The sequence below is a fragment of the Salvia hispanica genome, chromosome 3 (genome assembly GCF_029641045.1).
Source record: "Salvia hispanica isolate PSC_SH4W2 chromosome 3, Shi_PSC_v1, whole genome shotgun sequence".
NCBI classification, from domain to species: Eukaryota; Viridiplantae; Streptophyta; class Magnoliopsida; order Lamiales; family Lamiaceae; genus Salvia; species Salvia hispanica.
The window spans coordinates 39,344,644-39,361,769 of NC_142694.1; the positions used below are offsets into that span (position 1 = coordinate 39,344,644).

Here is a 17,126-nt window from a genome sequence, read left to right on the forward strand (position 1 = left end):
TTCTCTTGAAAATAATGCTACAAACTTTTTATCTCTTTTCTTTTGTTTCGCTTTTAAGTGCAATTAGGTGATTTCGTTCCATTTTCATTTAGTTGGTTTATGTGGCAGTCGTATATACTATTCCCACCGACCGTTGATTACGTGGCATTTAAATTTCTCACGACTTCCGCCAAAGCCTCATCCTCAATGCATGAGTTTTGTACGGACACGTGACATTGATTTTTCTAATGAGTTATACTACATGCATAAATCACGATTAAATACACACACAACGACAAATTTTTGGCACGTTATTTCCTATGTCGATCTATACTAAAATGAAGGAGTCGGACGCGGTAGATTTTTTTTACTACACGTGCACCAACCCTGCTGCTTTTTTAGGGTTTATTCTACTAGTCCTGCTTTATGAATTAAAATAAAAAAATATCTCAACGAGCGGTGGGATTTGAATTCGTGCTACAACTCTGCGTTGTCAACTATATTGCAATCTGTTGGTCATAGATTTGTAATTCACTTTGAAATGAAAGAGTAAAAGAACGGATAAAAAATTAATAATGTGAATAATAGTAATTACTCCATCCGTTCCTGAAATAATATCCCATTTCGCCATTTAAGGATGTGATTCAAAGTCTCATTTACCTTTTTCCATTCTAAGTATATGAATCCCACCATTCATCTAACTCATTACGCTCATATTCCTTGCATCCCACAAGAACATGCACTATTTTTTTTTTAGTCCGTCCCACAAGAAATATGCAATTTTTAAATTTGGAAACTCTTTTCTCTCTCAGAGGTGACTCGTTTTCCACTAACAATACTTTAATTATTTTTTCTTCTACTTCTATCATACTTTATCAATTGTGTATTAAAATCTGTGCCCAATCAAAATTGTATATTCTTGTGGGACGAAGGAAATATTTAAAACATCAATGAGTATTAAAGAATTTGTTAAAATAAGACCGTTAATGACAGATGAAATGAGTATTAAAGAATAGTATATATATATAAATATAATTGAGGTGGCTTATGATTTATGAAACATTATTAAGGAATCTCAAACTCCTAGTAAAATACACCCGCATATTATTTATTACTTGTACTGCTATTTGTGAATCAATTTAATCCCCACAGTAATCAAAATTTCAAAATTGTGAGCCAAACTTTTACCTCCTAGATTATATGGATACATTTATTGAAGAGTGATGCTAAATGACCACATTATGGCCAGCCATACGAGAATAATTTAGTAAATTTCAGTCTAATTTAAAAAACAAAATATTAGTTATAGTTAGTGGATGACTTGATATTACTTATATATCCTTTGCCTTATCTTTGCTTATTAATTCTCACCTCAAGTTTTCAGACGAGAGGGAATTTGCATATTTCAAAATTTGAAATAAAGTTACATTAATAACTACTCGTATTTAATAGCCTCTAATTGGAATTTGAATCAAAGCAGACAATGATCAATTGAGTTTTTTTTTAAAGCCCAATCGAATAATGTCATTTGATTATATACTCGAAAGTGTATTATAATATTTTTAGCGAAATTTATTCCATGAAAGTAAGCTCTCGTGTACAATAGCATGACTAATTATAATATCATTTTAATTTTGACCGTATTTTCTCCTCTTAATAAATTTTTGTGATACTATTAATAAATAATAATGAAATTAAATTATAAAATTACAGAAATTTTTATTAATTCAAAATATATATAATTATGAAACTTAACAAATAACAATAGAAAGTAAAATTAACAATGAAAATGATAAACTAAAACAATAGAAAATAAAAATAATATTCTAAGTTTTGGATTCCTAATTGTAATTAGGAGTATTTTTTTTATAGCTATAATTCACAATTTTAAATACTTAATGATTTATTACTATAAATCCACACCTACCAAAAGAAGGAATTAGTCGTAAATTCACGGGGACTAAAATTGGACGTGTAACCAACCTCATAAGATTGAATTGATGAACTCTGTCTTGAATTAAAAGTTTGATATTATAATTGATATTTGATTCAATTGAGATATTATGAATTAATTTAAAACTTTGATTGTTATGAAATAAAACTAGATATTTGGGGAATTTAAATAATTAAAATTGAACAATTTAACTGATTTTAGACTTAAATTTTGGATTTTAATCGAATGACTAACTCTAATGTTTAATTGAACAATTGAGGATAATTTGATATTTAATTCTATTTATTTATGTTATGTACTACAAGTTACAACTGATGCAATTAGATACCTAGTTTGATCTATGATTCAATTAAACCAAGTCAATGATTGTTGAGACTAATGCAACAAAGTTTTAGACTTTAGATTATTGTGATACAATTAATGAGTTTAATTGATCTTTGATCCTAGTTTAAAAGTGGGATTTAAAATTACTCCTTCCGTCCCATTCAAGATAGCCACATTCTTGAGTGGCACGAGATTTTATGAAGTGTTGTTAAGTGAAATAAAATAGAGGGAAAAAAGGTAGTGAATATTTTAATGAGAAGAGAGGAGGTTATTTCCATAATTGGAAAGTAGTCATTTTAATTGGGACAAACAAAAAATGAAAGGCGGTTAATGGGACTGAGGGGGTATAATAGAATGATTTAACTAAGTATCCAATTTAACTTGTACTCAATTCTATAACTCAACAGAATATTGGATTATTGTGATACAATTGATGAGTTTAATTTATCTTTGATCCTAGTTTAAAAGTGGGATTTAAAACTATAATAGATTGATTTAACTAAGTATTATATTCAATTGACTAATTAAGAATAATTTATACTACTTGATTCCATTGATTCCATTGGATAAGTATCCATTGGATATCTAGTTTGATATTCATTCAATTAAACCAATCAAATCAAATTTTAGATTTAACGACCGAGTACTTGACTTTGTAATTTATGTTATGCACAATTCAATAACTCAATCTACTGAGAAATTAATTTGACACAATTAATAATTTGAATTAACTTTGATCCTAGGTTAAATTTGGGATTTTAATTTAATGACTCAACTAAATCTTACAACCAATTGATTAACTGTGGATAATTTGATAATTTTATTCAATTTATCTTATATCCAATTGATACAATTGCATATCTAGTTTGATGTTTTATTCAATAAAACCAATTAACCGAATGATAAGATTAATGTAACAAAAATTTAGATTTAACTGAGTAATTGACTTTAACTGATCTTTGAGCTTATATCAAATTGGGGATTTTAATCGAATTATTTAAACGGAAAATATGACACTTTGTGAATGAAACGGCTTTGTGAATGAAATGGATTTTAATATAGAATTGTTAAAGTAAAAGAAAAGGGAAAAAAAATAAAAGAGAAGTAGTGTTAGTGGAATGTGGGAATCCATATTATTAGTATGAGAGAAGAAAAAAAAAGTAAGAGAGAAATTGTTGAAAACTTTCATTTTTTGAATGTGCCCTATATTTCATGGACAACCAACAATAGCAAATGTGCTATATTTTTCGTGGAATGAGGGAGTATAAGCTTGCGGATTGTTGAGCTTTTTTTTTTCTTCATTTCCTATGTTCAAAAGTTTGACAAAAAAATACATGTGCTTTGATGCAACTTAGGATCCACGGGAGATGAACGAAGAAGTTGAGCACCAGGCTGCAGGCACTAGCAGAAATTGGACATTTATTATGCACATACCAATACATATCTCTTCTCTCTTCTTCTTATCCTACCATAAATCTATCCAAAATTTTTACAGAAACTAAATAAAATGTAACAATTGATAGTTCCACATGAACTTTTTTCAAAATCGTTTTATAATTTTCATAGAAGACCCAAAAAATCAAAGTGAAAAAATGTCATGTCACAACTACAATCTCCCTCGCTATTGTTGCACCAGCCCGAGATTTCTTAAAGTTGCCAATTTTCGTGACAGGGAAAGGGAAGGAAAGTGAAAAAAAGTGCCTTTTCTTAGAGAGGTTGGCAGGAGAAGGAATTACAGAAAAAAAAAGGATTAAAATGATAATTTATTGTACAAGGATGTAAATGTCATAGAAATTAGAATTAAACCTGAAGTTATTATTAGATCGGTTTTTTTCTATTAAACCAGATTTATGGCCGGCCATAATGTGGCCACGTAGCATTTCCCTTTATTGAAAGTCCAAAGTCAACTTCAATTGTGTCACGTGAGAAAACATGAGTGTTTCAACTTTCAACCTTCTTCGCAACTGCGCATATCGTGGAGTAATTATTATTAATTAATCTTATCGCTATAATAAAATGAATAAAGTTGCATTCAAATATATTATTATTTGGTTGAGTGATGCTAAATAATCACAATATGGTCAACCACTTATATTAGTAAATTAAAATATTAATTATAGTCGGTGGATAAATTTAAAAGACTTTACTAACTGTAACACCCCGTCTTTTCGGTACCTTTTCACGTTGAGTTTTATTTTGAGAAAGAGCGAGTGATAGACCTTGATTAAAATACTGTCTTTGTTTTGATTAGTTGGGAATGGAAATAGTGGATGCTTGTTTTGGTCATTGATTAATTGTGTGGTGAAAATAATCGATGAGTTTGATGTGAGAGTCATCGGTGTAAAATTGTGCGTCTGTCTATGTACTTGGAATAACACCCAAGTACTAAAATAATGAAACACCACAATTTAATTAATATACTAAAATCTTATATATTTTGGGCCTTATCACTTTTGTCTATTATTATTATTCTCTCATATTCTCTCCTATGCCATTTATCCTAATTCAATTGGGATACTTTTAATATAGCCATTTATTCAAAATCCCTATTTAGTTCCTACAGTCAAATACCCAGTCAAAAATAAATCCTTCTTCTAATTCTATTCTACACGTTTTCCTCTTCACCAAAACCTCCACTCCCTAAAATCTCTCCAACAAACAAAATCAAATCTCTACATTATATATCTCTCCCCACAACTGCATTTTTATCAACGCCGTTTCACAATCTCAGTGCAGTTTTTCCTCAATTCCGTAAAGGTAATTTCTTTTCAGTTCAATTCTTAAAGTGGGGATTGATATATGTGTATTTTGGGTTGGAAAATATATATATACACGTATGGTGTAGTGACTGGGAGTACAATTATTTTTCTTCTCTTTTGTGAGTATCATGATTTAGACCACTTCTTTTAGTTGGGCTATCTTAATTATTTGATTTGGGCCGATTCAGTATTGGTTAAGTTTGGGTCTAATTAAATAGTGTTGGGCAGTTTCCTTGGCGATTAGCTAAATCGGAAAAAAATATGATTACTTTATATTATTTCGACGAAAAGTTAGAGGATGTTTTGAACACACACAACAAAAGTAGGATGCATGCATTGATTTAAGTTAAATTTATCTTGCAAAATCTAATTTTGCATATCATGTTTTTTCGAAAATGGTGAAATTGTGCACGTTGTTGAGGTTGAGACAGGAAGTTTGTGGAGGAGCTAAGCTTGTGAGGTGGGCTTTCGTTTTAAATAAGGACTATGTCCAAAATACTATTTTTATGTGAAAGGAAGTGAAAATTGTTTGTCTTGCCATGTTTTGTGTATGAATGAACCTATCTGAAGTGGCTATGCCATGTATGTTTAATCGAATTCGGGTCCCAGTAGGGCCGCAAACCCTGCTCGGACTAGTGTACACCCAGTAGATCGTGTGCTATCTCTTTGGAGTTAGCCGGTCTAGTGACTTGGTTCGTGGCCACGTTCCTTGTCATGTATGTTCAGATATGGTGATGGTGAATGTGGATGGAAAACGGTTGCAACCAAACTTGTGAAATATATTTTAGTGACTTGGGTTCTTTCTAAAACCCCCAAGATCACTCGTTATGGCTTGACAAACTGATTTGGCATGTGTCCACTGAGTGCATCAAGTACTCAGCCCTGCATATTTGTTTTTTTCTTAATGTGCAGATTGAGCGACGACGGGCGTGGAGGATGTTGAGCAGAATTCATGGATTATTTATGACTTGTTTAGTATCGTTGGATATGTCGTGTCTTCATACTCGGCATTTTCCGTGTCTTGAACGCTTCTGTAATGTGTCTTTTCTTTAAAATTCTTTTAGCATTGAGAGTCTAACTCTTTTCAAAATTGTTTACTTTCTAGTCTTTATTTCTTTAGAAGTTTGTACTTTGTTGAAATGATACTATGTTGTTTTCTAAGTTATTTCAATTATTTAAAACATTTTGGTCAAAAGTGTGTGTTTCCCCCTTTCTTTCCCGCTTCTTTAATCCTCCCCTAGTCGCGATCAACCGTGTGTGATATCCTTAGAAAATGCGGGCGTGACACTAACCCTCTCTTTGTTTTCGTTTGACTAAATTAGAAATAAGAATTCCCTCTCTTCTAAATTTTCAAATTTGAATAAAAGCTATGCATTAATTACACTTCATAGTTCCAATAAAGAGTGGAGTAAGTCTTCAATAGACAAGTTTTAAACAATTCAATAAGCCAGGAAATTTGGAACGTGTTTATTTCTTTTCATTTTTAGTGGTATCTTAATTTTTGTACTATGCATACGTATTTTCTTTATATAATACTATTTTCATTTTGGAACATTTTTTTAATTTAAACACACTCAAATATATTTTAAAGTTCAACTAGATTTGTGAGCTTAAAAAAATTCAATATGCAACATATTTATTTCTTTGCATTTTTAATATTATCTTAATTTTTATACTATATAGATTTATTTTATTTTTTATGATATAATTATTTTTACTATGGAACACTTTATAAATTTATAAAATACTCATAAATCCAATTACAATATCATCAAGTATATATCTTTTTTGTTTTGTAATTTATTTTATCTGACACTTTTACTTTTTTGTTAATATTTTAATTTTATTTTCTAAAACACTTATTTTCTTTAAATACTAAAGTTTAATCTAACTTATTCTAAAATTAATATGTGATGTAATAATTAAAGTATGTTAAGTTATTGATTTAATTAAAATTATACTCTCTCCTCTATTCTACAAGAATATGAATTTTTTCTTTTTTAGTCTGTCCCTAAAAATATGTACTTTCTAATTTGAAAATTATTTTCTCTCTAATGAGGTGAGAATCATTCTCACTAATAATACTTTATTTACTTTTTATCTCTACCTCTTTCTTACTAAACCAGTTTTGCATTAAAACTCGTGTCGAACCCAAAGTGCATATTCTTTTGGGACGAAATGAGTATTATGTTGAGTGTTTAAACAAGAATATAAAATTTGTAAAAAAATAAGAAAAGAAAAAGATATTAGATCACTAATTGAATTTTACAATATTAGATCTCGAGCACATTAAAAAATCATTTAATCAAATTACTAGACCCATCTATTTTGCACTTTAAGATCTGAATCAAGACTAATATGAGTACTATTTATGTAACAAACCAAATGATTGGATGGGATTAATTCACTAAGGGCTCGTTTGGTAGCTATGTCATGTTTCGACTAGACATGATACCATTATGATAGTAATCATAGTTTCGATTAGTTAATTTACATATATTGGGTGTTTGGTAGATTAAGATAATTGTGAGTTATCTTATTATAGTGTTTGGTACAATAAGTCACAAGTAAGGATTAAAATTATGATTGTCAAAATTATCCTCATTAGTTTAAGTTAATTACTAAACTATCATCATTTTACCCTAATTATTCCTATAAAATCGTTTTGTTTAAAATTAACATCTTTTCAAGCTAAACTCCTTACAAAAATTAGCATCTTTATATCAAAAAACTTATATTTATTTTGGTATTCTATTTTTGTGAGCATTAATAATTTTGGACAAATTTTATGAATAATCAATTATTATTTTGGACAAATTCTATATGAAAATATTTTATCAAGTACCAAATTTTATATGTTCACTTTTTTTGAAGTTTAAAGCGTTTGTGGATTGAACAACATCGTATATTTATGTTCAAAACAAAAGCAATTGCCTCCAAGTATTACGTAATTATAAGTATAATATAATATAATGTAAATAAAGTAATATAATGAGAATATAATACGATTTAATGTAAAGTAATATAATGAGAACATAAAGTAATATAATGAGAATATTATAATATAATATAATGTAAATAAAATAACAAAGTAATATAATTAGAACAACAAATTGACATCAACAAAATTCTTAATATGATTTAATAGGAAAATGACGTCCTTCAATACAACAACTAAGTAAAATTGATGGGTTAGAAATTTTGATGGGTAAAATTGTATTTTGCTAACTTAACTAGGCTTCCATGATAAATAACATAGGATTTTAGGTAGTTACAAATATGACTAAAACATAAGATTTTCAGTGGGCTTTGTGCGGGCCGAAAATAAAACACGGGCTACTATGTTTGGTAACATAACTACCAAACACACAAATAAACCCAGATTAATCTCTTATCTAGGCGAAACATAGCTACCAAACGGCCCCTTATTGATCTACTTACTCTGCAACAATATATCTCAAGTCTCAACCATTTTATAAGAACTATTTTATATCAGAGGATTTATTTTATAGAAATTATGGTTAAATGAGAATAATTCATTATTTGATTTATTTCCATTTTTTTATTGATATATTAATTAGAACTTCAAGTAAATTAAATAAATTATTTAATTAAATAATAATGCCATAAGTAAAAAAGATTGGATAAGAATAAATCTTAGGTGAATTTTGAAATATTGCATCTAATTGATCTATATATTTTGCAACACTAAATCTAAATAGAGACGGGTGCCATAAGTATTTTTTCTTACAAACTAAATAGTTGGATGAGAATAATTTACAACTTAATCTATTTTTTTTACAAAATTAAAAATCTCAAGCAACATTAATATTTATTTGATCAAACATTAATGTTATAAAATTACTTTTACAAACAAACTAGTTAAATAAGAATAATTCAATGCGTGATTTATTTATTTTTTGTGATGATAAAACCCAAGTAAATTCAAAAAATATTTAATCAAATAATAATTTGCTATAATATCTCTATTCGGTCAAAAGGTTGAATGAAAATAATTCACTAGTTGAACTTTTCAACATGAAATCCCAAGCACATTAACAAAACATTTGATCAAATCACTAACTGATCTATCTATTTTGCAACATTAGATCTCAATCAAGACTAACGTCATTAGTATTGCTCTTAATTCACTAATTAATTCATTGATTTTGCAGTAATAAAAAAAATATTTAATCAAACACTAATGTAATAATAGGATCTCTTTTACAGACAAAACTATTTAATGAGAATAATTCGATGTTTGATCTAGACTCAAGTAAATTAAAATATATACTATATATTTAAATAAACAATAATTTCATTAGAATTCTATATTAAGTTAAAATTCAAACAATGTAAGATGATAATAAATTATTAGTTGAATTTTGCAATACATTTAAGATTTCATTTGTAGATCAAAAAAAATAATATTGAATGCAAATAATGTTGCATGTCATTTAATCAATCTTTTTTTGTTCTTCTTTATCTATAAGCATAGTTTCTTTTATATTATACTATATGTATTATATTTATATTTAATATTTTATCACATTAAATATTATGTTTATGTAAAAAATAAAATATTAAACAAAAACATAAAAAATATAATAAAGGATATGATAATTAAAATGGGTAAGCATTTCAGTTTATAAATTCTTGTATGTATAAGTATGTTTTTTTTTTCCTTTTTTTTTATTATATACTATATGTTTTATGTTTATATTTAATATTTATCACATTAGATATCATGTGTATGTAAAAATTAAAATATTAGACAATAACATAAATAAATAGTATACTAGTAGTATATTACATAATAATTAAAATTCATAAGCATTTTAACTTATGAATCTAACTAAACTTTAAAGTATTTGAATTTTTAAATAAAAAATATATTACATAATATATATAAACTTATTAAACAAGAAAAATAATACATTTAATTGGATGTGCGTATTAAACTAATATACATAACATATAGATTTAAAAAAAGAAATTCTCTGTATATTATAAATACTAAAATACGTCAGATAATAAAACCATGCTTATATAGATAGAATAAAAGGTAAGCTTAATTAATGATTTGATAACTAAACATACATATCATATAAAAATAAATAAAAGGACACGCAATATTTAATTTAGTTGAATCCTAAAATTATAGGTAGATATGGAAAGTTTTTGAAGTAATCAAGGAAATGGAGTAGCAAAATGGGAGGGAAAAATTGAAAAACAGGCGTAATTTTTGGGGAGAACAAAATTAGGCGGCAGTTTTAATTAGGGATAGAAAAGTAAATATAGTTTCTATTGAACTGGTAATTTAAAAATAAACCGTTTTTTTTCTTAATCGAACCAATCTATGGTTGTACATAATATGGTCACTTAGCTTTATTCTATTTAGTTCGAATCTGAATCTGTTAGGTTGGAAAGAAATAAAAAGGAGATCAAATTAGAGGGAAATAAAATAAGGAGATATGAGATTGATACTATGATTGATTCTTACCGTGTAATAGGCAATCACAATTAGGGTAAATCTTTTCCTTAATTGTTGTACTCCTAAGCCTATTTAGAAGCGTGTAAAGTGTAAACCATAGAACAAAACAAGTTGAATGAGAATTAAACTTTTCAACATGGCATCATATGAAGGCTCAGAAAAAAACTCATCATAGCCCAAACAAATACCCTTCCCTGTCGAATTAAAACATGGCAGAAGAAGAAACCGAAACCAAACCCAAACTCTCAGTAAGCAAGACTGTTACTGTTGCTGTAAAGCTCAACGGAACTAATTATCCGTTATGGGCACGACTAATGAAGATCCAGATTGGGAGTAGGAGGGTACTCCGGCACATCAACGGCAATCCACCACCATCCAAACCAGGGGCGGCGGATTACACGGAGTGGGAAGAGACAGACTTAATCGTCTTCTCGTGGATATTGGACAATATCGAAACTGATATTGTTATCGATTTTGCCCACCATCAAACTGCACAAGCACTGTGGGAGAGCTTAGCCGTGACGTTCGAGAGCACGTTTGATCCTTACCCTAAACCCTAAACCCTAAACCCTCTTTGACCTGGAAGAGAAAGCAGGGAACATCAAACAAGGGGAACAAAGCCTTGAGACAAATTGGCGTCACTTACATGGTACATGGATTGATGTAGATCGATGCCAAGAGCAACCGGTCACGTGTTGTGACAAAGGGGTGGGACAATTCCGGCGCTACAGTGAAACACGACGATTGTTCAAATTTCTGACCGGCCTCAACCCAAAATACGACCAGGTTAAGCGTGAGGTCCTCAAAGACCGACCGTGTGATACGAGAAATAAGCGCGAAAGGTGACGAGATAAATAAAGCGGTGCATGGGTGCATGCAACCGCAGGATCATAGGGGATGAAATCACACACACGGCGCACATTAGGAATGAAATGTAGTTAGAGGAGGTGAAGTTTGTTAGATCGTACACTTGAGTCACTATAAGAATTGTAATTTCCTTAATTGTAATCTCATTATTATGATTTAATGCAAAGTGCTCTCCCTTCCTCCCCGTCTTCATCTACAAGCAACTCTTTGTGCATCGGTGCTATTCCGGTCATTGTTTCATCTTCCGGTGACCCCAATACTGCACCAAGTGGTATCAGCTTCATCGATCCTATGGTGGAAACACGCTCCGGCGACAACCGCCGTCTCGAGGAGATGCTGACTGCTGCTCTGACAGATCTGACTACCAAGCTTTCCGACGCCGATCGTCGGCGTGAGGAGCTTGACAAAGCCCGCGATCTATCAGACTCCGCGCGCGATCTGACGCTGCGGGAGCTGAGGGAGGAGTTCCTGGCTCTTCAGGTTCAGCAGAATGAGATCATGGCCCGTTTCATGGCCACGGGTGGTGGTGGTGTGGCGCATCAGGGGGGCGGAGGTGGTTTTCAGGCGAGGCCCCAACAGTATTTTGCAACAAGGCAGTCGAAAGTGGGTTTCCCGATCTTTTCCGGCGAGGATCTGACTGGGTGGATCTTACGTTGTGACCATTTCTTCGCGGTGGATCTTACGCCGGAGGATGCGAAGGTCAGGCTGGCGATTATCAACTTGGAGGGCCGTGCTCTGCAATGGTTTCACAATTGGGGGAAGTATCAAGAGGTGCCCACGGCTACCCCATGGCCTCTGTTTCTTCAAGCCTTAGAGGGACGTTTCGACGATCACCTTTTGGGCGATCCGATGTCCGAGCTCCTTGCTCTGAAGCAAACGGGTTCATTCGCTGAGTACCACGATCGCTTCGAATTGCTGCTGGGTCGTGTTTCAATCTCCGAAGCCTACGCTATCAGTCACTTTGTCAACGGCCTCCGACCCTACGTCCAGAAGACGGTTCGCCTCTTCATGCCACAGACGCTTGTTCACGCGTATGCATTAGCGCGCCTTCAGGATCTATCTGCTCCAGTTAAGGAGGGCTTCCCTTCGGGCCCTAAGCGATTCAATTCTCAAGGATCGGGCAGTGATTCTCGCAGACCTTCCTTGCTGCCCACCCCTACTACACCTGTTTTTAAGAGTAAACGGGTGCTGACTCCGGAGGAGGTGGCTGATCGGAGGGCTAGGAACATTTGTTTTGGGTGTGATGAGAAGTTCGATAGGACCCACAGATGTGCTCGGAAGTATCTGTATGTAATGGAGGTGGACGATGGTTTCCGTGAGGAGGAACCACCTGCGGAGGAGGCAGAGGGGTGCGATGAAACAGAGGAGGAGGATAGCCCCCTCATTTCTATTAATGCGATTAGTGGATCGACTTCTCGTGGCTTTCAAACGATGCGTATCGCTGGACGTGTTGGTAAGCGTACTATTCACATCCTTATTGATTCCGGAAGTACTCATAATTTCTTGGATTTGAATTTAGCTAAGAAGCTTGGTCTTCGTCTTACTCCTATTAAGTCGGTTTTTGTTGATGTGGCCGATGGAAATCGGCTTGAATGTGCTTCGATGTGCAAGGATCTAAAGTGGTCTCTAAGGGGAACTACCCTTACTACTGAGGTGTTACTCCTTCCCTTAGGCAATTGTGATATGGTTTTGGGTGTTCAATGGTTGGAAACTCTTGGGGTGATTAATTGGGATTTCAAACACCTCACCATGGATTTCAAGTTGAATGGCAAACGGTATGTTTTGAGGGGTGGCCAACATTTCCCCCGGGTCTCCACTGTTTCGGATAAGGAAATGAATAAGTTGCTAGCTCATGGAGAGGGTATCCAACTTTGCTGCATTCAGCTTAATGAGGAGGGTCAGTCAGAGCTGCTTGCTTTGGAGAGCTCTGTTCAAGAGGAGCAGAAGGTTCCTTCCTTCATTCACTCTTTTTTGGAGGACCAGAACGTGGTGTTTGAGGAGCCTACTTGTCTTCCACCGCTCCGTTCTCATAATCATCAGATCATTCTTACTCCTGGAGCAGCCCCGGTTAACTCTCGCCCTTACCGTCACACAGCTTTGCAAAAGAATATCATTGAGAAACAAGTTAAGGAGTTGCTGCAACAGGGTTTCATTAGGCCGAGTTCAAGCCCCTTTTCTTCCCCTGTCGTGCTTGTCAAGAAAAAGGACGGCACATGGCGTATGTGTGTCGACTATAGGCGCCTTAATAAGCTCACGGTGAAGGACAAGTATCCGATTCCCTTAATTGAGGAACTCCTTGAGGAGCTCCACGGTGCCTCTGTTTTTTCTAAGATTGACCTTCGTGCGGGTTATCATCAAATCAGAATGAAGCCGGAGGATATTCCCAAGACGGCTTTTAAAACTCATGACGGCCATTATGAGTTTGCCGTGATGCCTTTTGGCCTCACCAACGCCCCGGCCACTTTTCAAGGCCTTATGAATGATATTTTTAGACCCTTCCTACGGCAGTTTGTATTGGTTTTCTTTGACGATATACTTGTGTATAGCCGTGACTTTGCATCTCATCTTTCTCATTTGAAACAAGTATTTGAGTTGCTGCGAGAACATTCTCTGTTCGCTAAGCGTTCTAAGTGTGAATTTGCTAAGAGTCGTATTGAATATTTGGGTCACATTATATCTGTGGAAGGTGTGGCGACGGATCCAGCAAAGCTGCGAGCTATGCAGGAATGGCCTTCTCCGTCAGATGTATCAAAATTGAGGGGGTTCTTGGGCCTTATGGGGTACTATAGACGGTTCATCCGTAACTATGGGGTGATTTGTAAGCCTTTGACTGACCTGTTACGGAAGGACGCCTTCCTTTGGGATGATGAGGCCGAAAAGGCCTTCTGCTGCCTTAAAAAGGCCATGTTAACACCTCCGGTGCTGGCTCTACCGGATTTCTCCCTTCCGTTCATTATTGAGACCGATGCTTCTAGTTATGGCATTGGTGCAGTGTTAATGCAAGGTGGGCACCCCCTGGCGTTCATCAGCAAGTCCCTTTCCCCTAAGCACAAACTACTCTCGGTTTACGACAAAGAATTGTTGGCTGTGGTGTTCGCGGTCACTCACTGGAGTCACTATGTGAGCCATCAACCTTTTGAGGTTCGAACGGACCATAAGACTCTGGCTCATTTGATGAATCAGAAACTCTCTACTCCCGGGCAGTTAACTTGGCTTTCGAAGTTGATGGCATATGACTTTGAAATTACTTATAAGAAAGGCACCGAGAATTTGGTGGCTGACGCTCTGTCTCGGGTGCATTCCTCGGAGATCTTCTGCATGGCTATCACCTCTGTTTCTACTGATATTTACCCGCTGGTTGTTGCCACATGGTCCTCTGATCCGACTCTCCGTTCTCTGATTTCGGAGCTTAAACAGGACCCTTCGAAGCACTCCAAATTTTCCTGGATTGCTGATCAGTTACGCCGCAAAGGGAGATTAGTGGTTGGTGAGGATGCAGGTTTAAGGCTGAAAATAGTAAGTCTGTTCCATGACTCCAGTACGGGCGGCCACTCGGGTATTTTGGCTACTTATAAACGTCTTTCTTCCCTATTCTATTGGCCTAATATGGAGAAACAAATTCGCCAATACATAAGGGAGTGCGATGTGTGTCAGCGCTTCAAATATGATCATAGCGCTTCCCCTGGGCTTCTACAACCCCTCCCCTTACCCGAGGATGTTTGGTCTCACATTAGCATGGACTTTATCGAGGGTCTGCTAAATCAGCGATCTTGGTAGTGGTTGATCGTCTCACCAAGTATGCTCACTTTATGAGCCTCGCCCATCCTTTCACAGCTCTGACTGTGGCTCAGTCCTTCTTGGACTATGTTTTCAAGCTTCACGGCTTGCCCTCGGTTATTATAAGTGATCGGGACAGAGTCTTTTTGAGTGCATTTTGGTCGGATTTTTTTAAACTACAAGGTGTGGAGCTGAATATGTCTACGGCTTATCATCCTCAAACCGACGGCCAAACGGAGGTGGTCAATCGGTGTTTGGAGACGTATCTGAGATGTATGTGTGGGGATCAGCCGTCCACCTGGAGTAAATGGCTGAGTCTAGCTGAATTTTGGTATAACACATCGTTTCATTCAGCCATTCAAACTACTCCCTTTGAGGCTCTCTATGGGTATCCACCACCGGTCCATATTCCTTATTTTCGGGGTGACTCTTCGGTTCACGATGTGAATGAAACCTTGGTTGCTCGTGAGGCTATGCTTGAGGTGCTTAAGCATCATCTTGGGCGTGCTCAGAAACGCATGAAACAACAACATGATCGACACCGCTCGGATAGGCAGTTTAAGGTGGGCGATTGGGTCTATTTAAAGCTTCAACCTTATCGCCAAAACACCCTCCGTGATCGTCAGTTTCAAAAGCTTAGTCCCCGTTACTTTGGGCCATTTAAGGTGATCGATAAGTTCGGCCCAGTGGCGTACAAATTGCAGCTGCCGGCTGAGTGCAAAATACACTCTGTTTTTCATGTATCGCAGCTTAAGAAGAAGATTGGCTCACTTGACAAGCTGCATGGGACTCTTCCTTCTGTGGGGAACTCCACATTCTTGGAACCAGTCAAGATTTTGGGCCGCAAGCTGGTGAAGAGGGGAAATCGTCCAGCCACTCAGGTGTTGGTCCATTGGGCAAACTCTTTTCCGGAGGATGCTATGGGAGTTTTTGCATGAGTTGATGGAGCGGTTTCCGCATTTTAAACCTTGAGGGCAAGGTTTATTTCGAGGAGGGAGATTTGATATGAGAAATAAGCGCGAAAGGTGACGAGATAAATAAAGCGGTGCATGGGTGCATGCAACCGCAGGATCATAGGGGATGAAATCACACACACGGCGCACATTAGGAATGACATGTAGTTAGAGGAGGTGAAGTTTGTTAGATCGTACACTTGAGTCACTATAAGAATTGTAATTTCCTTAATTGTAATCTCATTATTATGATTTAATGCAAAGTGCTCTCCCTTCCTCCCCGTCTTCATCTACAAGCAACTCTTTGTGCATCGGTGCTATTCCGGTCATTGTTTCATCTTCCGGTGACCCCAATACTGCACCAACGTGGCCCTCAGCGGAGGTCGCGTATGGCTGGATAAAGAGGGAAGCCGCCCGGCTCAAAATCATGCCGGCAACAACCGTCGAACCCATCGGCGCAACCAATGAACCCACATCATCATCGGGCAGCATAGGGCTCGGGTTTGCAGCCCGAAACCAGCAGCGGAGTGGACCACCGCCACAACGTACCGGAACACCAGCCGTCGCCCTTTTAAATAGGACAAATCAAAACTTTGGTGTTCTCACTGTGGAAAACACGAACATACCGAAGAATCGTGCTTTCTTCTTGTCGGATTCCCGGAGTGGTGGGATGAAAATCAAAAGGCCAAGGCAAAATTGACAATTGGAATGCACGATGGTGGAGGCGGACTATTCCCGGCGGTCGGAGCGGGCAACCAGGAGGCCGCCGACGCTCGAGGACGCCAAGGAGAGAACGGGAGAGGAGCGGTGGTTGGGGAGGCTGCATTTGCTGATTTCCGAGGAGGAGGCGGCGGCGGAACTATTGGAGGTAACGGGTTAGGGGGTTTGAACCCTAACCCCTCTTCTGATTTGTTAAAAGAGACCCAATCTTTTGAATATTCACATTTGTCACCCCATATATTGCCTGCAGCCCCCCCCCCCCCCCCCAATCTGAGAAATTATGTGTTATACCCCATGCC

At 35.6% G+C, this 17,126-nt stretch overlaps 1 protein-coding gene across 1 annotated transcript; it reads left to right on the forward strand.

Annotated features, from left to right (window-relative positions):
• The first annotated feature begins 11,587 nt into the window (after positions 1 to 11,587).
• Positions 11,588 to 16,807, forward strand: LOC148930746 (uncharacterized). Its single transcript, XM_089066598.1, has 2 exons — positions 11,588 to 12,255; positions 16,420 to 16,807. The coding sequence occupies exons 1-2, from the start codon at positions 11,669 to 11,671 to the stop codon at positions 16,805 to 16,807; spliced, it is 975 nt and encodes a 324-aa protein (XP_088922724.1). The 5' UTR covers positions 11,588 to 11,668.
• Positions 16,808 to 17,126: the final 319 nt, after the last annotated feature.